Source organism: Ixodes scapularis, unplaced genomic scaffold, assembly GCF_016920785.2.
Source record: "Ixodes scapularis isolate PalLabHiFi unplaced genomic scaffold, ASM1692078v2 PGA_scaffold3__209_contigs__length_174095766, whole genome shotgun sequence".
In the NCBI taxonomy this organism is placed as follows: domain Eukaryota; kingdom Metazoa; phylum Arthropoda; class Arachnida; order Ixodida; family Ixodidae; genus Ixodes; species Ixodes scapularis.
In genome coordinates this window covers 63038643-63064023 of record NW_024609868.1, presented here as the reverse complement: position 1 = coordinate 63064023, position 25381 = coordinate 63038643, and the positions used below count along the sequence as shown (strand labels likewise).

General features: G+C 46.3%; 1 protein-coding gene across 1 annotated transcript in view; it reads right to left on the bottom strand.

Annotated features, from left to right (window-relative positions):
* The window catches only part of LOC121048214, a 132978-nt gene that overhangs the window by 69815 nt on the left and 37782 nt on the right, over positions 1-25381 (bottom strand). The window contains exon 5 of the mRNA XM_040504278.1: positions 1369-1618. Within this exon, the coding sequence (XP_040360212.1) occupies positions 1369-1618 (250 nt within the window). The remainder of the gene's footprint in view (positions 1-1368; positions 1619-25381) is intronic.

Here is a 25381-nt window from a genome sequence, read left to right as displayed (position 1 = left end):
GACGAAAAAATATAATAAAATATTTTAACGCGGAATATGCGAGAAAATAAAGGTGAGGCAAAACAAGAATGTGTGACAATCACTCATTTTTCGTAAACCCCTTCCAGCGGCGTGGAGAGATCCAAAGGATATTTACCGCGCATACCAGAAGTGAGGACATTCAAAATGGGTGTGCTCTTGTGGAAAAGGTGTATATTTCGTTTTAAACATATTGTGGGACTCCCAGTTACTACAAACGAACACATGGCTGCATGTGGCTTTTCGTTTGCAAGAAAGCCCGTGCAAACGAAACGCTGCATTGAGCCATATGCCCGTACCAGTAGCTTTGACAGCGTTATTGATTCTACACTCCGTTCACGCTTAAGCCGAGAGTAGAAGCTCCGCCTTCAGCGCGAGCTCACTGGCTTCCGCACTGCTTTGATTGCACGTGCCTGCGCGTTCACACTAGTGTTAGCAAGTGCAGAAACACTCACGCTAAAGGCGCAACAAAATATGGCATTGCCTTCATTGATATTATATTTTGTTGCGGCGTCCACGATTAACTATTCCTAGCAAGTGTTTGCCTTTTCTAGAGTCCCATATGTCCTGCGCTTCGCACACTATTTCTTTTTTTTTTTTTTAAGGGTCTGAAGCAACCGCAGGTACCAACAGAGATGAGGGTGACTTAAGAAAGTGCAGGACACAGGTCTTGACCACAGAAGGGGTAGTACCAAAACTATATTAGGGTAAAAATTATCCTGTCTTACTACGTTCATAGGACATTTATAGGTACTTACCGATGCATCGCATACAAGATTAGAATTCGATAAAACGGGATCTAAATTTTGTACAAAAAAAGATGTAAACCTTATATATGCTTTCATATTCCGAATTGTTTGTTCCGGATTATCTTGTGCCCTTCATAAGAAAAGGATACCCTATCCTTTAAATGATGTCGCATAAATAATGATTCCTAGCACAAAGCAACGTAACTCTTATTTTAGCGAGTAAATTGCAACGGAACTGCTTAAATTAAGCGGGAAAAATGACACCACAGTGTTAACTTCCCGTGTCAAGTGATGCTACGAAATTAATGTCACGTGACCCAAAGTCACATGAAATGGTTACGTGACAGAAAGTCACGTCACAATTTCCCCGCTAAATTTAGCGTTAAAGCACATCCGCTAAACCTAAAAATAAAAAATTGTTCCTCGTCAAAAAAAAGAAAAAAAATACGTATATGTATATATCAACTGCATTCTCACTTTAATTGCATTTGGCGAAATATCTGAGCCAGGGCATCCTTTTTTTTAATCAAAACCGAATTCCCGCGGTCTATTACAGCAGAAGAGAAAACGAGGGTTGGGGCGACGTCCGCCGGGAACGTACCGGCCGACCTCGATGGTGACCAGCGTGGTGGAGCGGGCGTTGTTCCTGGCTCCTGGTGCGAGGAGCAGTTCGTGCTTGTACTGGCGGATGCAGGTGACCGGCCACACGAGGAAGGGCTCCGGGGCGCCGGGCCGCAGCAGGCCCACGCTGTGCCCCAGGATGACGAGCTGGTAGTCGCCCCGGAGGCCCACCCGCTCCGAGGCCTCGCTCGGGTTCACGGACACCGGGAACCGCTCGCGGGAGAAGAGCACTGCGCACGCGTCCGAAAACGAAACATAGCTGTCAGGGTCGAAAATTCTAGCGTCGACTCTCTACTCTCACTTCATCCAACAACTCCTGTACAAAGTATTCACAACAAAAAAAAAAAAGAAAAAAAAAAAGTCCAGCGTTTTGTGAAACGCTACTAATTTCCCTCTTCATACGTTGAATTAAGGTGTGTTTAAGTGCATCTAAGACACGATTTATGCTATTTTATCGAGACGTAAATGTCGCTGACAATAAAAGAATCGTTTTTTGCTTCGACATCCAAATCTTGAAAAAAATACTTCGCACACTGCATGAAGTATGCTCAAAACATCGTTATTTCTTGATGTGACGATGAGTATAAATAACGAGGCTGTAATTGCGGAATTTTTACGTCAGTTATCGGAGGCCAGTAAGGGGCACAGTTTGGACACAAGGATCGCATCATCGTTCGGCTTTGACTCGTGTCCACGCTGATTGGACACGAGCCCCGGCCGAGCGCTGACGTAGCACCGGTGTCCAGTCGGTGCCCAGCGCTCATCTCCGGTAGGTAGCGTAGAAATTCCAGTACTACGGCTAGGAGGCGTTGCTCGATCCCATCTTTCCTCTCTGCATAATCTTTCTTTTTTATTTATTTCTGAATTCATTTTATCTTTACGTTCCTCTCTTTAATCCTCCTTCCCTCTCTCTCTCTCTCTCTCTCTCTCTCTCTTAGTTTCTCTTTCACTTCTTCAAGGAAAACCTGTTCGGCCTCCTCCAACGGAACAGCCTTTCCTTTTCTTCTCAGCAGATTCTTCGCCGCCATTCCCCCTTGAGTAGTCCGTCAATTAGTTGGGCTTAGTTGCTTTCCGAGCCATCTAGCAATCTGAATACGTTACGTTCTACTAAAAGTAGTGGTAATGTAATTCTGCATCAACGAACCCACATTTTGTGGTTCCACGTGCCCCTGAGCACAACAGAGGATTGAGGGTTTCAAATTGGCAACCCCCGAATCATTCTTGGCGTCTCCGTGCGGGGGAGTCGACTTTGCCGCTGTAGCGTAGAGCGCTACTTCGAGTTGGGGCATCAAGAAGACCGACGGGTGTGCCGCCTTTTTCCTAACGAGCGTTGAGAAAGGAGGAAACGCCACACGTGCCGTTTTCGCACCAGACTCGGAAGGGAGGCTCGCACTTTTGAACGGTGGGGCGCGTGGTCGGTGCCCCCGCGCCTCACCGGACAGGGTGCTCCGCACATGGACGCCTTTTATGTTTTCTTTCTCGAGAGGCTCGTCTTTACGGGTTCCCCATGAGTGCCAGCACGTGCAATGGTCGCGCTTTCGCAGGCTTGCCATAGACCCTTTTCTAAAGTGCGCGCCATTTATAGTTAATGGCGGGTTCAAAGTTCAGGAAAAAAAAAAAATCCTCCCGCCCCTTTCCACTTTAGCAGAGCGAACGCTGGAGAGGAGGAGACCTCCTCCCCAGCGTTCGCTCTGCTAAAGTGGAAAGGGGTGGGAGGATTTTTTTTCCCTGAACTCTGAACCCGTCACCAACTATAGTATCCTGTGGGCCAACTATCCCGAATCCGCCATTGTTTGGGACATGAAGGCTGCGTCGGCGTTTGGAGTGAACTCGGCTCAGCGTGTATTCAGAACGAGGTCCAAACGGAAGCAGGAGATGTGTCATTGGAGGTGTGCCAGCTTTCGTTTCGGAAAGTCGGTTAGAAATTACGTGACCGAATCCGGAGGAAATGTAAACTAAACAAATTCACATTGATGTTATGGACATGCCTCACGATTCAACGCGCGGCAACCATTTGAAGTTTAATCGTCGTGACTGGACCAACAAAGCGTGTTCTTCGACAGGGGTTTTTCGGCAAAGCAAAGGAGGGGGTGGAGGGGGAGGGGGGGAGCAGGAGTAGCAGGCAGGATCACGAGGTGAAGAGGAGGGAGGATAGGTATCCCCTCCCCACAGTACCCTCCCCTCCTCCTCCTCCCCAAGAGCTGCGCTCGAATTTGGCGTTACAGGGAGTTGCAAACGGCCTTCATTTTTTTGTAAAGCATCCTTCATTATTTGACTTTATTACTTCAAGAATAAATTATATTGGAGAATATTGAAAAATGTTTCTTATTTTAGGTGTATTCACTAAGTTCAGTAAATCGTTCGATGTTCTAAATCCCAACATTTTTCTCACGAAACTTGGCTAATTTGCATCCGCATCATTGGTGCGGATGCAAATGCGTAGTAAAGAATTGTCGCCTCACGTTGATGTTTTTTTTTTTTTTGTTTTTTTTTCAGATTGTTTAGTCTTTAAACGGGAGCTTGATTCATGTATTTTCGGCTATTGACCCAACCCATATTTTGTAACAATGGCAGACATCGTTATGTTTTTTTGTTTTTTGTATTATATTTTATGTGGCACCACATTATAGCCTATAGGTTTTTCTGGGGCACGAATCAAATAAAGCATTATTATTCGTAGTAGTAGAAGTAGTATCATTATTATGGTGTCATCGAAGCAACGTTAGCTCTACTGTAATCCTATCTAAATTGCAGGAAACTGTTTGATGATGGTCATTACTCCACAAGGAAGCATACTTAGGCCTCTTCTATTTAATGTGTACATAAATGATATCGTTAACATGGATCACCAAGCTCAGTTTAATATCTACGCTGATGATACGAACCTTTTTTTTCTGCAGATGATGCTGATATACTGATAATATCGGTGATGGAAGCGGCATTTGACATTTTGGAGCAGGTTCTGTAGCAGGTAGAATATCGGTTTTGAGCGGCCACTGAAACTCTTGGAGCAGATGTCAACATCTGTTAGCACATCACTTGAAGATTAAAAAGAAAGTGATTGCATCACTAAGTGAGTTTATCTTTAATAATTATTGAGGGGTCCTCTTCAACACTGGAGCATATTACTTCTGAAATTTTATAATAAAAATAAATAGTGGAAACAAACCAGGCTTTTTTTTTTCTTTTAGAAATACGACTCTGGTTAGATTTGTTCGATTTGCAAAGGGTATTAAAATGTTTTAAAAATTAATCATTACGCAACTCTTCATTGGGGATAAAGCCTCTTTTTCCCGTTCCACTTTTATGCCCGGTAGTCTAATTAGTACAAAAATATAATTTCTATAAAATTCCAGCAGAGACCAACATATCCGCTAAAAGGTCGATCACTAAAACTGATTCACGCAAGCTTCATGAAGCTACCAAAATCAAGATTAACATTATAAACTGAAAAACACACACACGCACACACACACTCGGAAATATCATGAAAACCTACACTTGCGCTTTAAAAGTGACACTGATCTTTAGCCGCGTCGGGACCAAAGTAAAGTCAAAGTTCGCTGCTCTTTCGATCGACAGCCTCAAGAGAATTACCATCACTACCATATTTGTTTAAGTACAGACCCGCGTTTTTTTTTACCCCCTTCTTCCTCGGAGTAACTTTTTAACATTAGAGACTAATCTACAATCGAGACCAAAGAAGGTAAGGCTTCCGTAATACTGAGCCTCATTTCCAAGCCTATCGCACTAACCCAGGCGCTCACCCGAGTCAACCGCTTCTCCTAGCACTCTGGTGCAAAGCGGTGAAGCTCGACGCGCTGGTGAGAGGCGGCACGGAGGCATGCGCAGACACGATAATCAAGTGATCTCAATTGAGTTGCAAGATCCTGGTTGTGTCTCACAGTAACCGCCATCCTACTGTTTCCCACTGTTTTCTCTCGACTTTCAGCTCCTGACATCGCCGACATCGTCTGGAAATTTAGACGATGTCGGCAGTTAACCCGCCAGGGCGTCAACCAGTCAGCACGGTTCACAAGCAGCCCTTATACTTCGTTTCACCTTAAATAAAAGAGCGGCCGACGCTACGAGCCAAGGGGAAACCAAACAGCGTCAAAGTGCGACCTCATGCCATTCATCCATGTTCCTGCACGTGTTCTTTTATTGACTAAAACAAACAAGCGCCCCGAATGTCCCGTGACTCGTGCTTTTAGTGCGTGTGTTCGTGGTTGTATGCGACCGAGTCTTTGACTGTGCTCTGACCTAGAAATATATATTTGTACCATTTTCATTTCTTCCCGCTTCTCTGAATAGTAAAGTCAACCAATATTATATATATATATATATAAAGGAATATGTGCAGATGAATGAACCATACCCAACCCAATGAATCAAAGAATCGAAGCTTTCAGGAACCCGCCGAAAGCCAAAAAACGGCGAAGCCAGGATTTGAACTCGTTCATGGCGCAATATGACGCTAATGACGCAGCACTTAAATCACTTTGGTATGCGAAGCAAACAATATCCTGAGTAAATTTCCTATTTGCTACGGAATTAATGGCTTTAAAGCAAACACACAAAAGTCCAAAGACATTTTGTTTAAATTTACTAATAAATCAGTCTTGATTAAAAATAAAATCAAACTTGGTGATCCGAAAATTGATTTCGTTGGCCAGTAAAAAACTTCAGGTGCACTTTTTTCTGAGTATATAATAATGGATTACCACGCTCTTTAATCGCTAAAGTTTCCCGAGTTGTTGGCGACAGCGCGCATGATAGCCCGTTGTCGTAATGTTTTAGCAATCAGCATTTATTTATTCATATATTTACTACACATTACTGTAGTCAAATTTAAATTAATGTTACCTCGAATGGGCCACTACAACAAAGAAAAATCTTAAAAACCAACTAATGTTGCGAAAAAATTTACAAATTGTACATCACATCGCGGGTGTCTATTGTACAGATATTTACCATTATTTTATAGATATAAAATACTTCCTGTAGGGGGACTCATATACAAATATTGTTCACTTTATACCATTCGTTTGCCATCGCCAGCATGCGTAGAATTTTGTTTTATATTTTATTTCTCAAGACGCTGTACAGACGCATGGCTTATCCCTCGGTCTCGAACAAAGTATAACTCAGAATCATTACATTACAATGTGCCATACGTGTTAAATAAATGTTTCACGAACAACACGAACATATCTACGATTGGCAAAAAAAAAAAAAAACCTACGTACTTATTGTTTTATTTCTTGTTAATTGATTTTTGCTGACTAAAACACCAATGCTATGTACTTTTTTTTTTTTTTAGAAAATATTTTATACATCTGTGTTATCAGAGCTGCTGCCAGTGTAAAGGGGAACCCAAATCTAACAGCGTTTTGTCCGGCGACCCCTCCAGTGTTTCTGGAAAAGTAAAGATTTGTTTGTTTGATTGATTAATTGATTGATTGATTATTTGACTGACTTTTCCATTAAACAGGCGGTTGTTTTTATTGAAATAACATCAACACTTCAGTGCTAACTTTTGCCGCTAAAACGTTTCAAGTTTACAACCGCTTAAATATTAGAAGTAATAATAAACAAAATAACACAGGGTGTAATTTCAAGCATGCAACGTACCACGCATGAACTGTTCGTTAGACTGCCCTTTTTCGTTCTTTTTTTTTTCGTTCTATGAACGATACTGCACAGCAGCACTCACCGGCTCATGAGTATCCGGTTCTCTCCTCTGCGTAGCGCCCAATGGAGGTTTTATTGACCATTACCGCAAGCCCTGTTGCGTGAAGATCGAGCCCTGATTCCTGTTACACCGTTCGTGGACTTACGCAATGAACGCCTAGGGTGGCAACTCTCGGAAATTTAAAAACCTCGGATTAGGCAGCTCGTGAATCCGCACTCCACTTTAGGCGTCGCAGCCAATGTGTCATTAGCGTGTGCAAAGTTAAGAAGGAAGTTTTTTTTTTCTCTGGCAACGTAAGCGCCTTAGCTCGCTAATTGGGAGCCGACGGAATGGAGAAACCGTCGTGTCGCGCGGGTTGCGCACAAATTCGCGTAGACTTCTCAGGAGGGTATTCGCGACTCCAGCGACCTATAGGGGGCGCCACCACCAAACAAACATGGCGGCTGAGTCCAGGTCGCGTCGGCTCGGCCTGGCCGCCTGAATGGGTGGCGCATTCAATTTAACAATTATTCTTTTGTTGAATGCCCAATTGTATGGGTATTTGAACTGAGACAGTTAAGTTTAGCCGGTGCGCATAAACTTGCCGAGCATAGTTTTGTTTTGCCGGTGTTTTTTGTTCTTTTCATGTCAAACTTTCGCTGCGGAGACTTCGATCAAAACCGAAACTATGGGCTGCGGAGAAACGGCAATAGACTCTAATTAGTTTTGATCATCTAAGGAAAGCGGCGAGGATTCCAAAATTGTTCCACCAAGAGTAATGTTTAGCTAACTCGCATGCCTCGATCATGCGACTTACCTGTCCGCGAAATTGAGCTTTTGTGCCTGTCCGCGTTTCAAGAAACAGCTGCAGTCGTGTGCTCGGTCAAGAACACAGGCTGCAGGAAAATTACGAAAATTAAGCAAGCGCTTCTTGAGCCAAGGAGCATGTCAACTCGCTGGCACTTCACTAAGCAGCTGATACTCGTATTTCAATTCAGGTTTTAGTAGCAATCGAGAAGTCATTTTGATGAATGTGCGGTTATGTATTATATTATGTACTATGGTCCCACTAAAGCGATATTAGTATGTTCTTCGGGTTGAAATATGAACTTAGTTGACTAACTATTAGGGTGAACTGCTGAATAAAAGTATATTTGACAGACAGAGAGGTACTACTTAAACTTAGCCAAATGGTTCTAGCCGGTAGAACGGAGACGAATGCGGACAAGCTGAGGAGAGTCTTAATCGGAGATTCACTCAGACCTCTCTGCATTGAACTTGACTTCGAATCCTGAACAAATAAAATTAGTATATTTTTTTTCTTGTGGCCGGTCAATTTGAGCAATGTAGACGTATATTGCTGCTGGATTCGACAGGGGTTATAAGTATTGGAGGCGCGATAGATCCTAACGACGTGACAGTTTCTATCTTTGCGAGACGCGTCCCCACCTTTTGAAAGCAGATAATTTCCCTCATTAATCATATGCAGCGAGCAGGTTTTCTGAATCAAGTAATTGCGAAATTAGCCCAACTCCTTCAATGTGGTCTTTTTCGGCGAAAAGCCGCCAAGATGAATAGCCAACGCACCGGCCGGCGTTAGTGGCTCAAATTAACCTGAAGCTAATCCAGCACAACCAAACTCAAGGAAAGCAGCTATCGAACCTTCCCATTCACTTGACTGCAACATTGGTGTCCCCTCTAGTAAAACACTTCGTCTGTCGACCTCTGTCTACTGTTCAACATCCTTATAAAGAAACCGCTTATCAGTTACCAAGCAGTCGTCACTTTGATTGTGATTAGAGACAGACATGAAATCAAAACGTTTTTCCGTGATTCCTCCCCATTCAAAAAATTGAAAGCACGCGATCGTGTGTTGTGGAATAAACGGGCTTTCAAACACGTGACGGAAAGAAACAATTTACTGAGGCTTCACCACACAAATGAACACTCAGGCAAACTTAAGAAATTTTCGGACCTTCGTCAAATTACATTGCTCGCCGCCGCGCCGACAGCACTCGTCCGCGAAAGCCATCAGAGACGCGGCGGGGCGCGGAGCGACCTGGACCGGCTGGTTCCCGGTTTTCCCGCTTGGCGGCGTCCGTTTTGCTGGAGTCGCGAATACTCTACTCTGCTTCACCTTAGGCCGGACCGCAGATGACGTTAGGAGCCATCGGAGCAAATCCAATGCATCGCGAATGTCACGTGACCTTCGAGAGTAGAGCAGCAACGCGCGATACGCCAAGTCGCGAGATGAGTCCACAGCGCTGGATCGGCCGGGATGGCTAGTAGCGGCCGTTGCGGCTCACTGTGGGATGAAAATGAAGTCTAGATGTCGCGTTTCTTTCTACGTAGGCGCGCCGAACGGTTTTTATTGTTTCTTAATCTCATTTGTCTTTTTTTGTGCGCTTCTAGGACAATGCTGCACCTTGAAGAGTGATCTAGTGTGACAGACGGCGGTTGCTTGACGAGTTCAGCGCGCTGAGCAAACTTTCGCAGCATTCAGAAATCGTAGTAGGAGATATTCTACAATCCGACTCACGCGGAAGAAGCCCTCAATGGGCAACCTGCAGTGCTGTTTGGTTTTGCGCTATCTAGCGACTGAAGCAAGAAATACTGGGTATGCCTGGGAGTGGCGGCTGCATTGCTCAAATGCGAGCTATTTTAATGGTGGCGCCGCTTAGCCTAGTGTCTGAAGCAAGAAATACTGGGTAGACCAGGAAGCCGTGATCGCATAACATGCCAGTACGGCAGATGCTACTGCCATGGCGGGCCAATCGGGACGTGAGTACGTATCACCGGAGGGCGCTTCTACTGCGAAGAGCTATCAGGCTTTTCGCTGCGTCATGCTCTAATACGCCTCGCAACTGGGCCCATTTTCGTCTTCTGCGCATGAGAAAGGAAGTAGCGGTGACGTCAGAACGCCGAGCCCTGATTGGCTGATCGCCACCCCCTATATATCTGAGCGTCGTCTGCTCCTTTGCAACGTCGTCTGCGTCTGTCTTACCTTTCCTGCGACTTTCGGAGCGAACTCGATTTCGCCTTTAAGAGAGGGCAGACGAAATAACTCGAGCGGTACGTTGTTTTTGTCTAACAACTAGCAGACGCGCATCAAGGAGGGAAGTCAAAGGACTCACTGGCAAGGTGTCCCGGGGCGCCGAGGTTTGTTTGCTTAGAACCGAGAATGAGCGTTTTAGTGTCCACAAGTTCCCTCCCAACTACTTTTTCCCTCCAATCGTGTGCGGCGAGACCCCTCACTCTTTAACGGCGTCGGCGGGTTGTCGCAGTTAACGTCGTCTGCTTTACGATCTGCTAGTCAAAGCGATGGCTGCTTTACTTTTCCTGCGTCTGTCGGAGATTCACCGCTTTTTCACCGGCGAGTCACCGTCGCCTCGAGAAGCAAGGAGATAACAAGAGGAAGAAATTGAGGTCAGCGATCAAAGTATAATACGGGAAGGGTTCACAAAGGTCGCGCGGGCATATTCCATTCAGCACGCCAGCCGGTCGTGGGCAGACGGTCGCCGAGTCGCGGAGTGCCTGCTAGGCCTAACTGCCCAGCTCGTTTGGTCGCGGTCGGTGACATCGTGGCCGTTGGAGCTTTTCCCAGGTGTTTGTAGGATCCAGCGTTCTTGTTCGTCGTGGTCTGTTTCAAGTACTTTTTACTTTTTTCTTGCTGCTTGAAGTCGGGACTCGTCAGAAGCGCAGGTAGAAAAATAAACGTCCGTGGGTCGTCGCGACTGCGACGCTGTCGGCCATGCTGATTTGATCGTAAGAAGTGCGTAAGACAGCTTCGGAGGTGTCGTAGGATTCCGTCGTAACCTGCGCAAAACTTACGATAATTTCGTTTCGTGAATACGAATTTGTTCTTAAGTTTTGTCTTAAGCACATTTTTGGCGTAAGATCGTTTCGTGAATCTGGCCTCGGTCTGTTCAACGAATTCGTGAATACGAATTTGTTCTTAAGTTATGTCTTACGCACATTTTTGGCGTAAGATCGTTTCGTGAATCTGGCCTCTGTACTTTCGAAAGTCGCAGGAAAGGTAAGACAGACGCAGACGACGTAGCGAGCAGACGACGTTGCAAAGGAGCAGACGACGCTCAGATAGGGGGTCGCGATCAGCCAATCAGGGCTCGGCGTTCTAACGTCACCGCTACCCCCTGCGCAAGAAGCAGACGAACTTGCCCTCCGCCAGGGTGTAAGATAGACAGGTGGGGAAACGAGAGCCAAATGAGCGACCGGATTGTGTCCCCCTCGGTTTTCTCTTTTTCTGTGGCGCCATCTATGTGGAGCACCGCGAACTTTCACTCCGGGTGGGCGAACGCTGGCAACCGGTTAAACTGACGGAGAAGGTTTCTCGTGGATTTTCAATGGAGGACTGTCGTGCTCTCAGTTTATTTTGCGCACTCTCACATAGAGTTCCATGCAAATTCGATTCCAATTTTTTTCTTCTCGCCGCAGCGCCATCTGTCGCAAATCGGGGGTACCCGCAAGCCACCCGCAAGCAGACGAGTACACAATCGGGTCACGGCGCTGCGGTAGGTTTCTATGGGCCGTTTCCCCACCTGTCTATCTTACACCCTGCCCTCCGCATATATTTGCATTACGATCGTAGCACATATCGCAGCCATCCGCACGCATGTGGGCTTATTGTTCACCTTTTGCCAAGTTGCAACGAGACAGGGTATAACGTTGGGCTCCCACTTGTTGGCGCAGCCTGGCTGTTGCCGGCTGGCTATAGACCCCTTTCAAAAGTCTTGTGCAAATTATTAAAGGGTCGGAACCATTGCACAATGGCGGAGCGACTGCATGGAGGAACGTGCAAGTCATTACATAAGACAGCAAACGTCGGAGCGCGGCCAACACTAAGAGTCGACGAGCCAATCAGCGTCAAAAGTGCAGCGTCACTGCGATCATCACCTTTTTTAGGGGGTGTGCTTTTTCTAGTGTGCCGTGACGTTGATGTTTTAGTCCGCCATTGTGGGGGGATTTCACAGTTGCCAAGAGTACCGTATTCTGAAAGGGGTCTAACTTTCGCGCGACGATTGTATAAGACGCTCCTTAGGTGCTACGTTCGTGTTTTTCTATCCAAATTTTGGCCCTGAAAGGTCGTCTGTACTTCGTTTCAGCTTCAGTCCAGACGCAGACGACGCTACGATCTAATGGGACCAACTGAGCAGCGTCGAAAGCGCAAGTAACTGTGCCTTTTTTTTTATGACTGCTTCAGCGATGATAGAACACGTACGGAAATATGACGAACACCATGACGGTGCGTTTTTGACGGTGCCTGATTGGTCCCATCAGCTCGTAGCGTTGGCTCGAGCGCAGTCAACGGTAAACGTCCCGAGGGAGCGAATCAAGCAGCATCACGAGAGTACCGCTACGGCGCTCGCCCTCTTTTTGTGTTTCTCTATACCAGGGGCCCTAAACTCGTCAAACACGAAGTTGGGGTCGAATTTGACGGAGCGCACGGATTGGCCTATCACGACGATGACTTCGCGCTTTTTTCGTCGACGCCCCGTCGGCGCGCTCCGCGAATTTCCGGCTCCAACTTTGCGTTTGACGAGTTCTGGGACCCAAAACTCGTCAAACACAAATTTGGGGCCGAATTCGACGGAGCGCACTGATTGGCGTATCACGACTATGATTTCGCGCTTTTTTCGCCGACGTCCAATCGGCGCGCTGCGCGAACTTCCGGCTCCAACTTTGCGTTTTGCCAGTTTAGGGCCCCAGCAGGGCCTCTAAACTCGTCAAAAACAAAGTTGGGGCCGAAGTTGAGGGAGCGCACTGATTGGCCTATCACGACGATGACTTCGCGCTTCTTTCGCCGACGTCCAATGAGCGTGCTCCGCGAACTTTGGGCTCCAACTTTCCCTTTGACGAGTTTAGGGCCCCTAAACAACCACTCACGCACTTCGTGATTCCCGCGTTTTTCTTGTGTGTGATTGGTTTAGTCGACGATAGCAAAGAAACGAGTAGGATGAGTGTCATGACGGTGCACTTTTCTGCTACTTGCTCCACATCTGGGGCCCTAATCTGGACACTTGGTGGAAAAGTCGGCGAGAAATTCGGCGGCTATGATTGGCCGGCGCCAAGGTCAAGTGTAGCGTTGGCCAATCGCGGCCGCCAGATTTCTCGTCGTCGTTTTCTCCATGCGTCCAGCTTAGGGCCCCTGTTCGCATTGTTGGCTGCGAATCTGCGATCGGAGTTCGTATGTAAAGGTGTATACTGACCCCAAAATATTGCTATGTGACGACTTTCTAATACTCGTTCCTGTTGGATCGGTATGGTTTTATACATCTGCATCTTTTAATTATTTCTTCTTCGGACACAAGAGAAAAGACGATGAACATGTCCCGCGATATGTTTCGAGCCCGTATTCCCGAATGCGGTTAGACCATGAATAATTTATCGTGAATTAAAGCTGAGACCTTACAAAATTGGTATTCAATTTTAATATTTTAAATAAAATCTCCGCCCCCTCAATCCTAGCAAAAAAAGAAAAAAAAGGCCGCAAAACGGTGTGCATACATATAGACGCTTTGCAGCAGCTGTGCATGGACGCCGCCATAACTGACCTTCAGTTTTTGTTTCCTCTTATTCCGTTTATTTCACTTCATCATTACCATAGCAGGCCAAGTTATTGCCATATCAGATTCAATTGTGTCCTTTTCTAAAGCATCGGCTTTTGTAGAAGATCGTTAACTATCGTTTCAGTTGCTCGGCATCTCGGTAAGACAAGAGAAGGTCAGCAATGACGGCTGTAATTTGGCGCGTGTGTAAAGCGTCTTTACGATAGTTTAGCAAGAAAGACGACATTGACTTTGTTCTTAACACAAGCTGAATGGTCGCTCTCCAAACCACGTAGCTCTATTCGAAAAAAAAAAAAAAAAAAACACGCAGTTAACCATCTTTGCGAAGGTAATTTCCTTGTATAAACTAAACTGACTTTTTTTCCCCCTTCTTTTTATGACGCAGCCAGGTGCTTCGGAAACCATTCATAGAAAAATGTCAATTCTAAATGCCAGTTTCAACGAAGACTTTCAGTTCATCGAGTGATTATTTATTCACAATATTATGAAGTTTGCTTTGCGAAAGTTCGCTGAAGGCGGAAGAAGAAAACCGAAACGGGTAAAAACAGAAACCACGTAATATATCGCGAGTATCAACAAAGATCCAACGTGGCAGTCTTAAACCTTTGGAATGCGACTTCAATTGAGAAGAAAATGGACGCTGGTGATTCACAGCCTCTGTCAACTTGTTTTAGCCCCGAAAGCCGTTTCGGTAAAGATCCTTCTCTGGCGGTTGCTGCCGGCGTATATACATACTCTGACGTCACGCCGAAACGGTGGCGCTGCTGTCGGCCTAGCGCATGCGCAGACGCGTATTCTTGTTCGAATGTGCTTTCTGCGCACGCAGAAACCAGATCCAAATGACCTGGTGTGGGTACGGTGCATGAAACGCGTCTCCGACAGGTGTTTTTACCGCGTCCAAAAAACTGGTCCCTCGATTTTCCACCAGGTGATTTCATAGAACAGTCATGCTTACGCCGGTCGCGATCCTGGCGGTGTCCCAACAGCGGAGGTGTATGTGGCAGACGCCTGTTCTCCTGCAGGTCGCTCTCTGGTGCGACAGTCCACGGAAGCTTCGGCAGTAAGAAGTTTGGACGCCGCGACGACAGCGACACCCGCGTGCGCTCGTACTTTTCGCCAGCATTTCTATGACCGACCACCAGGATCGCGACGTCCGACAGCAGGACACTCCGGCTTCTGTGACGTCGTTTGTTGCCGCGTCAGGACCACTTTTGGTGTATGCGCGAAATAGGACACTAGACGCACCAGTCGGAGACGAGCTCCAGGCACCACAGCGTGGGAAAGCGTGAGCTTGTTTGTAAATAGAGCATTGGCTCATGCTGATGGGTTGGAGCTGAACAATTGGCTGATGCTTGGGAGTGGAACTGGGAAATGGCGGAAACATAGCAAAGGAGTAAAAAGGTGGTCTTTAATAGTAATATATTTGTTAGTCCAGCATTCACATGATTTCTCTCAACTTTCCTTGCTTTGATATGTGTTTTGCTGGATCTATCCACCGGCGTGTACCGCTTGTTTACGACCGGCCGATTTTCTATGCCGCCAATTATGATAATGCACGACAAAACCACTTTTCATTGCTTTATGAGCTAGCCTTTTTGTTAACAATTTCGTTCAATAGCAGCTTTCTGTCCTCCCCCCTTCCTTTTCCGCCACTTCCAAACAAAATAAAATTAAAACAATATTTTCTTTCCAGTACGAAAAAGTCCTAACGAATGATGGATTGAATCTGCTGTAAACTTAAAGATGCCAAGCATCACGCCAAGACAGACGACGGAGAATAAGGAACTAGACAGGACAAGTGCTCTCTAGTTCCTTATTCTGTCTTCGTTCTTGGCGCGCTTTTAGCCTTTTCATTTATCATTAGTCTGAACGAACTCGCTTGTACTGACACCTTAATTCCATAAACCTAAGCGTTTGAATGCCTGCTGTCTCAGTGAAGATAACCGTCATATGCCGAAAACTTACTTGTGCCTCGCTGTTAACTAGAAAAAAAAAACATGCCGAAGAATGAAAGAGGTCTTCAAAAAATGCTACACGGGATAAAAAAAAAATCAAACTCCACACTTTCCCCTCCCCCCCTCAAAAAAAAAAAAAAAACACTTTTAGCATTTAGGTTTCCTTGGGACCCTGAAACCGGGATCACACTGTTTATATCGATCATGCAGAAGACACTCTGCGCACATATTCGAACGGAAGTCACCGCGAGATCGGTGCTTCGAATGCCGCATAACAATGAGATAAAAAAAAAAAAACTTAGCACGCGGCATTTGAATCAAGGATATGGCGATGACTCGTGTTCGCAAACTTTTTTTGTATCATGCAATGTAACCCCGGTTTATGTGCACTCACAAAAAGTTTACATTTGGCACAAAAAAAAAAAAAAAAAGGCAAGGTGCGAAGAAGGTCGGCTTATATCGAAAAGCACTTGTCCCGAAACGCCACGAAAGCAGGGTTCTTACATTTCGCTAAGGCTCTTTGGTTCTTGTGGGCGCCCCTGAGGATGCTATCACCGAAACGTCGACTTTAGTGCCTTTTCGTAAACATCTAACTATTTGAATACATTCGAAGTAACTCATCCTACCGACGCATCGACAACCAAGTGTAACCAGGGAGCCTTTTGTGTATCTTCATTGGCTAGGCTTCTCCAACTAGAGCCAATAAAAAAAACTATGCTTAGTGTATCGAGCTATCGGCACTCCATTGGTCGATTTTCTTGCGGGCGCCGCCATTTTGATGCCTTGTGCGGAGTGGGCGCCATGCTGCCGCAATGCATCGAAGGAAGTTTTTCTGCACGCGCGGCAACCTCGCAGAGTGCTGAGAAAAGCAGTGCAGGCAACGGAACGAGCCGTCTCGCGCACTGCAGCCAGTTAACTAAGGCGTGCATGGATGCGCCGAACGCTCGGTGAAATCGGTCTCTTGGCGATCGTTACAGTTCAGAAATGCGACTTCCCGAGCTTTTATTATGTGTCAGGAAGCTCAGGTGATAAAGACTTTGAAGGAACCGCTTTTGCACATCCAATACGGTACGATGGGCCATCCGGTACGCACTGCGCATGCGCTGCCACAGAAGACTCTAACATGTATACAGTTCGTACCGGACGGCCCATCGTACAGTATCGGATTCAAAAACGATTCCCTAAAACTCTCTATTAGGGACTTTTATAGCAGACCATTACCGTACGCGGCGGAGTGATACCGTGACCGCGGTGCGCGCGCTCAAAAGCATGCTTCAAAGGCTCCGGTATATATAGTGCGGTACACGGAACACGGTAACAGTTCGCTAAAAGTCTCTAATATCGTTTGTTACTGCCGCAGTTCTGGAGAACGGAAACCCGTTTTTTGGTTATTTTAGATAAAGCTTCAGATAATTGACAACAATAAATTTAACCACCAAGATGACGGAAATTTCTTTACTCTGACGCGCAGCTCAATAAAAGATAAGTATATGTATATATTTCTGAGAGTGGGGACGGGAAAAAAATGTTGGGTGAGTTTCAGACGCCTTCGCCTCCTCCACAGTAGCGATCAAAACATTTAAACACGCAATATTTTAAATAATAATACTAACAGAAACACACACAAATATAACGTAGTAAATAGGGCTAGGGGAAAAACAAAGGAATCAATTAACCTAGATTTTCGTTATTCCCGTCACCCATACGAGCATGCATTGAATGCACTTTTTTATGCTTTACTGATTTTCTTTTTTTATTATCAATTCAGTCGACCGATTAAAAACAACAACCACAGGGTATCGCACCATGTCAACATTCGATTAGCATAGCTTGTTCCAGGCTCAGTGGCTCTAGCGCTCGCTCATCCCGAGATGTGGTCTTCCCTGTACTTCATAAAGATGCATAACTGCGGAGACTTTTTAAAGTGCAGCGCTCCTAACCCAGCGCGAGCCAAATATGGACGACAGGGAAGGGTGATGATTCTAATAATAGGGACCTCGACGAGGTGAATTAAAGCTGGGACTGAACGCAGAAGCGTCGTCGTTTGTCACAAGCTCGGGCGTCAGGTAGAGAAAACAAAAAACGGAGAGAGAGGACCGTTTGCCTCGCCCTGTCTCGTGTTCTCTATCTCTGGTTGCATGACGAAAACCGCAGAAGGGCGATTCTCCCCAGCACCGTTAGCGAGGAAAGCGTTATATTCGACCGCGCGCTTATCTGAGACGAGTCGAGTATGCGTAAGTAATGCAGCCTTGCCTCTTCTATTTACCGCAGCACCGGTTTCCGATGGAAAGTCCGACGAATTGAGCTATTTCAGCTGAGGGTCGGCGTTGTTTGTATTGTGGCGGTACGATTATGCAATGAAGAGCAGAGAATGTCAAAGAGATTATAGACTACTTCCAAAACTCCCTCCATGCAACTCTGCGCGCGTCGCATTATGATACCTGTTCGGGCGCGGAGAGGAGTGGTATGGTTTCAGCTTCGATAGCCCCGTTTTATGAAGCCCGTACATGTCAGCACTGCATAAAAATAAAGTCAGCGCTCGCTTGGATTGCACCTATTCATCTTAGCAAGAGCCACCGTTGAAACACGAACCTCTGCAGCGGCCGTAAGGACTTGCCTGGGCTTAGCGAGGAGTAGGAGTACGGCCGGCCGTCTCCCATACCTTTCTGGTGGCGTGGCTCGAAGCATGGCCCTTCCGACGAACGTGTAATTTAAGAAGCCCATTGAGTAGATGGAACAGGATTACCGGACCAGTATGCTTCGTTTTCCATATGTGTCTTCGTAGTTTTGTTTTCATGCGCAAAAACTCTGGTGCGGCAAACATCCCCCACCCCCTCCCCCCGAAAACAACAACAACAACAATAACAAAACAACAACAACAAGGAACGTATTCTAGCATTTCATTTTAAGCACACTTCCACCTAAGTATCCTTCTTAATTTTTTACGCATTTTCCCCCCCTTGTAGGTGTAAAATATTACGGGCAACGTTAGAATCGACAATTCAGGAAAACAAGTGCGTAAATTTAATCTCGAAAACGCTTTAAAACATGAAGTAAAAAAAAAAAAAAAACGAGAACGCGTCGGTTTTCCGCCCTGGGCTCGACTGCTTGATACCACCGTGCCTCAACTCACGCGACAAGTAACGCCATCCAGTGCAAACACGTAAGATGTATTTGAGTGACGATAAAAAGCTCTCAAAGACGTGTCAATTCGCACCTTGTCATGAATAATGTTCCCCCTAAACTGGAGCCGGTGAGTGATATAGGTTTGCAGTTACACTTTTCCTCTGCCGTATACGTTTCTGTTGCTGTGCTGGGCCGGCAGGATGGGTCATCGTCAGGTGAATGTAGTCGCCTTGTCCTTTCAGCCTCCTAGACATCTTCTTTCTTTCCAAAATTTAAAACTAGGCATCGCTTTATTGTTTCTCGCTGTCGGGGAACTCATAGGAGTTGGCCGACAGCCTCAATAATGTTTTTTTTTTCGGAGTACATTCACAAACAAATTAGCAGCGAGAGGAACTTCCTTTCTGGTGACGAATCTCATAAGCAGAATCAATACTACGTGCTCGCAGTCACGGCTTCACGTTGTGAACTAAAAGATTGCCGAACCTCGCAGAGTGTTCGAATGGCTGCCTTAAGCCGAGGTCACACTGCTCATGCATCATACAAGAGACAGTATGGAAAACACGAGGCACCGCCAATGTCCCTGGTTCGAATGCCGAGTGCCAAGTTTCCTGCTTGAACTTATTACCATGCAGCATTTGATGCACGGATCTCGGGGGACACGCGCTCGAATTTGTATGCAGACTGTCTTTTGGATGATGTCGTAAGCAGCGTGATACTGACTAAAACGGATCTCGGGGGACTCGCGCTCAAATGTTTGCAGACTGTCTTTTGGATGATGTCGTAAGCAGTGTGATACTGACTTTAAGAAAATCGCCGGCCCACGTGAACGTCCGCCATTAAGCGCAGCCGCGAATGCCGTGTGGTGTCGCCGACCACTACAGACTATTGACACATTAAAGGACGACGTACACTTCGCGCTTTCGACTTTTGCCCGCATCCTCCTTTTCTATATCCTCTCCACTTTTTACCTTGCCCCAACTTTGCTCTCCTCGCAGCTTTGGAGAGGGGAGTGCTAAGGGGATTATCTTCCTTGCAGCATCTCATTATGACTCCAAAGCCGGTATTAGTGCGGTATTAGGAGATAAGGACTCCGAAGACCCAATCAAGAGGCGTGATCGTGATAGGTCACGCTCTTTTCTTAAAGGGACCACGAAGACGATTTAGAAGTTCAGTTTTACGATTCAAATAGATACGTCTTCGAGGCGTATCTATTTCTCGGTAATGGCGTTTACTAGACAATGTAGACGAAGTTTTAGCCCGAAGTTGCGCTTGCGTGCAGTACAGATTAATTCAACAGATCCAGCAATAATCACGCCGAGACCGATGACCGCAACGCCCGAGACTGGGAAAACAAATCTAGGTTTTTAGTCACGTGGCCCATGACATTAAATAAAGTTTTTCAGGCTATTGGTCGAAGGGAACGGAGTCCACTCGTCTTCGTTTTCGATCGAGTTTTTTTTTTTTTTTTTTCTGAAATCGCTTTTATTTTTATTTAATAAAAACGAAAACCGTATATTCTTGTCAGAAAGGTTTCTGACAATGGAAGTAAGTACTATTTCAGTTCGCTGACGTGTGGACTCAAATAGCCGATCGCTTTTCCCTCGGGAATATTGTGCGAGGACAAACTTGAAAAGCGTTTAATGAGGTAACAACATAAGATTTTTTTTTCTAGTGAGAAAAGGAATAGTATTTGTGTTGTGTGTATACTCATAGAGCCTGAAATTAGTTTGCCTTAAAGGGGTTATGTCACGCAAAAAATAAAATATGAGATAACTATACTGCTAGGACCCTTTGTATGTTCCTATAATCCAGCTAAATTTGTTTTTCAAATGGCGCTATAGTTCTGTGGATAAATTGATTTATTTGCGAATCCCTCGGAGGGGCGGAGCGGGAGGCTGGCTATGTAGCCAGCCTCCCGCGCGGCGTCTTTTTGCACGCACTTTCACACTTTTCGTCTCGTTTACCTCCCGCGTTTCGAGCATGCGGTCCGTGACGATTACGTCTACGGCATCGCTCGCCTTGTCAAAGTGTTCGACATTGATAGCAGCAGCGATGAGAGGGATTGCTATCAAAAGATGTTGGAAGCTATTCATTTTAACCGCGACCCGCTAGCGACCAGCTCCAACGACGGCGAGTTACGGACGAACTTGTCGTGGTCACCGTCGTCCAGGAATATAACGCAGGCGCATGCAGAGTCGGAGGTCAACGGGCCGGGGGCGAGAGCGAGAATAGCGCTCGGATTGCCGAGTTGCGTGAGTGGTTTTGATCGTACCGCGGCGAGGAGAGCTTGGGCGATCATGGGAGCGCCTAGAATGAGAGCGTTCATGAACACGTGGTGTACGGGCACCATAGCGTGACTAACTTCGGCAGTGTTGCCTCGTCGCCAGATGAAAATGATAAAATCTCGTAAATTGATTACTGCAATTACAAGAGCTCTAAAAATAGCGAAACTTGGTGTATGTACTAACTAACCTATGAGCATTCCATTTTAAGAAAAATCTGCCCACTTGATTTTCGTGTCATAACCCCTTTAACGGGCGACTTGTCTCTCAGCTCTAGATGAGCAATTTATCCAGTGTTACAATCGCTAGCCTGGGTTTTTTAACGTGGGGAAAACAAAAATGGCATATCATTGTGTTTTGTCCGTTTTGTCTCGCGAGAAACTGTTCCTGGCTGACGTGCTGCGGTTTCTGGTATTCCTCAGGGGCTATGCCAAAAAGCAGACCTCGTTTAGCACGCTCCGATCTTTCCTGTACATCCATCCAGCCTTTCATCCAACGAGACCTTTCTGCGCCTGTGGTGTACTGAAGTGTTATGCGCGAATATGCGGGAATGAGGACATCGCTAAACGTCCCTGTGCAAGCCCAGGACTTTGTCGCATGCACGCCGAGCCACAGCCTCCTATATAAACTTATATGGGAAGCTCTGACCGGAGCCGCCTCAAGCAGGACCACACTTGTGTCATGGCTTGCGTTAGTAAAGCTTATGGCGTCCCCGTTAATCCTGTCAAGGTGTTCTGTCTCACTTTATACGTAACAGCCACACACAACAATTATTGCTCTTTGTAATGCGATACCGCCGCTCGCAACACTATTGGCAATAAGGGATCTCTACAAAAACTAAGGTGCATACACACAGCTGCGTTTAAACGCGTTTGACTGCGTTGCGTCGACGCACGGCCGCGAGTCACTGGGTCATCCGTGCATCGTGTGAAGCGTGGCAACCGATTCAGGGAGTGGCTTGGCAAGCGGCGTGCGAAGCACGAATTTCCTACCCGCAGTCGCAACGCGGTACAACGCCACAACATTGTCAAACTACACAGCGCCGCTACAGCTCACCGCGCCATCTACGCTCCTTACCACTATACTCTACCGAAACCGACGGTTCACTGTTGACGTCACCTCCGTTTTAAGAGTGGTTGTATGGCGAGAAAGCCGAACGTCAGTTTTGGTTTCGTTGATTTATTTTACACGAAATAATACGCCTCATATAAGTGTTTAAAAAGAGTGAGCATATTGCTAGGGGCCTAGAGAGTCGGGAACACCCTTTTCTAAAAAAAGTTCAAAATTGTCTTCAAAATTGCCTTAGGACTAGCCAAAAATAAAATATTAGAAATACACTGCCAGGACCCATCGATGTTTTTTCATTTCTACTAAAGTTATTTTGGCAACGGTGCGACAGTTTTGCGGATAAATCAATTTATATGCAGGACCCTAAGATCTACGCCTTTTGGAAAAGTCCGTCGTGACTTTTCAGCGGACGACGTCAGCGGACGTCATCCGCTGAACGCCCGGCGTCCCCTTGCACGCACTTATGGTATATTCGGCGGGTCGCTTTTCAGCCTTTTAAAGCGCTCTGAAAAGCCGGTGTGCATTCGGCTGGTCGATGCCAGGCGCTCCAAGTATATCCGGCTTGTTCGTTCGGATCGCTCTCGAAGCTCAGACTCTCGCCGTCCTCCGAATCGGAGCTGTTTGAGGCGCTCTGACTTGGAAGTGGGAGCGCGCGAGAGATCTAGCTGACGACCGATCACGTGACTCCAGCCATTCCGCCATGATGCTTTTCGGTCGAAAGCTACTCCGCAGAAAGAGGGCTGCGAAAAACAGCCGTCAATCTCGACGCCGTCACCGTTGTGTTGTGCTCCCCGAAATGAGGTGAAATGTCGTTGAAACGAAGACGTTTAAATATTAGGGGCGGCACCGTCCGCGTTGATGGCTGCCATTTTTCAAGGATTGACGGATGAATGAACGACTGAATACTGCTGAACCCTTTGAATCCGAGCAGCAAATGTTCCGCTAGAGGACGGCTCGCGCCGTCCTCTATAACGGCGCCGGCCACCCTCTATCCGCTCGGCTTGCCGCTCTGAAAAGTTGAGGAGCGTTCGGCTGGGCGCGCCGATTTTCTCGCTCCGATGCGGAGGCGCTCTAGGATCTGGCAGCTCCGACTCGGATGATTGGAGCGCTCGAAAGCGACCAACCGAATATACCATGACAGACTTGGCTCTAGGGGTGTCGCGAACTTTTGTCGAACCGGATATTTAAGTTAAGTTGAACTTTGGGGGTTCGACTTGTTCGAACCGGTTCGGCGAACCTTCGACATTTTAACCAGATTCGACAGCTTCGACTTTGCAGACAGTGTGGCCAGACCTTGGTACAAGCATGTCTAGATCTGAAGAACTTATTTTTTTTTTTAGCAGAGGGTTATTTTAGTTTTATGAACAGTTGCAATTAAAATAAATTAATTCTAATTACTGAAGAAGTTAATAGCTTAATTTTTTTGTACTGTATTAACTGAAATAACCAATCAGTGCCGCCCTTCATTCATACCTTAGCCATCGCCATCCAATCCGAAGTTAACTGGCCAGCCTGTCGCGCATACGCGCACGAGTCGAACCTCAATACAAGATTCGTCGAACTCTCCACTAAAAGTTCGAAAAAGTCGAACCTGGTCGAACTTGGACCTCGGCCGGTTCGCGACACCCCTACTTGGCTCTCTCTCGAGCTTCAGCTTCCTCGTTTACCTACCGCGTTTCGAGGATGCGCTTGGTTACAATTACGTCTACGGTTTCGCTCGCTTCATTGAAGCCTTCGACACTGTTCGCAGCAGCGATGAGAAGGATCGTTATCAAAAGATGTTGGAAGCTGGTCATTTAGACTGGCGGCCCGTTGGCGACCAGCTCCAGCAACGACGAGTCGCGGGCAAACTCGCCGTGGTCGCCGTCGTCCGTGACGATCTCGCAGGTGCATGCAGGGCGGAAGGTAAAAGGGTCGGGGGGGGGGGGGGGGGGGGGGAGAGAGCGAAAATAGCGTTGGAGTACCCGAACGGTGTGAGAGGTTTCGATCGCACCGTGGCGAGGCAAGCTATGGCGATTATGGGGCGCCTAGAATGAGAGAGTGCTCATGATCACCTCGTTTATTGGCACCATGGTGTGACTAACTTTGGCAGTGTTGCCTGGTCGCCAGATGAGAGTTATAAAAATCCGTAAATTGATTACTGCAATTACTAGAGCTCTAAAATTCTGAAACTTGGTGTACCTACTATGAGGTCAATGAGTATTCTATTTGAAGAATAATCTACCCGTCTAATTTTCGTGTCCTCACATCTTTGAGTTGTAAGTGACTGTGACGTGGAGTGTTATTATAATGTACGTTAGAGGTTCAACTGGCGCTAGTGTCCATGCGACTTCCGGGGCTTAAATTGAAGCAGACAGCTTCAACAGTTTACTTTGGCGGTTCTCCTCTGCATTCCTCCGGGAATACTCGCGTGCATTTCGTCTCTCCGCCGGAAAATAACACGGAACACTTTCTCATTTGGGTCGTACCGAATAATACGTACTTTTATTAGCATTGTAAAGTGTCATTGTTGTAGTAAGCGCATTTTTCTTCATCAGTGAACGAAGTTTAACTTCGCTATATTTCAGGCCTAAACCTCTGTTCCACGGCAGCAGGTGCGTAAAACAAGCGACGATTATAAGCAAAATAACGATCGAGAGGAATATAAAGTATGTTCAAGGTTCGCCAGCATTCCGGAGACGCCCATATATCGCTAATATGCTAGTCCTGTCACTATATGAAACTTTCCAGGTCTTGCATCTTTACGAGCGGTTAAAAACATTCGAAACGTAAAGAATAAAGTACGTGGGCCATGAAAGGTGTGTTTTTATTATTTTCTGTGCCGGGCAGTTTTTATCAGGCGCATATTTTCAAAATTTTTCATCGTGCGGGTGATGTTTTGAACGTAAAACAAGCATTTTTGCACAGAGCAGAAATAGTAAAGCAGTACTTACTTATTAAAAACTAGAACATATTTTGTGACCTTTATTTTATTTTGATCGTTCATGCACAGGAAGTTACTGGTCCAGTATTGCTGCGTATAGCTCTTGCCGTCTTTCTTGGTTTTCCATATGTGCTTTGTCCGTTTGGCACGTATATCCCCCCCTCTGAAACGCGCCGACGTCGTGTTCGCTGACAGTGTCCGACAGTGCACATAAAAACATGTAGGAATCCGTTTTAGAGCCGTTTTTAATGCAATGAATTTGAAATAAAAAAGAAAACGCGGTAACTGACTAATTTTTTTCTCTGCGTGACCGAAAAATGTTCCGAGCTAGTTAGTACGTACGAATTATTCGTGATATTTTCTCTTATAATCGAGTGC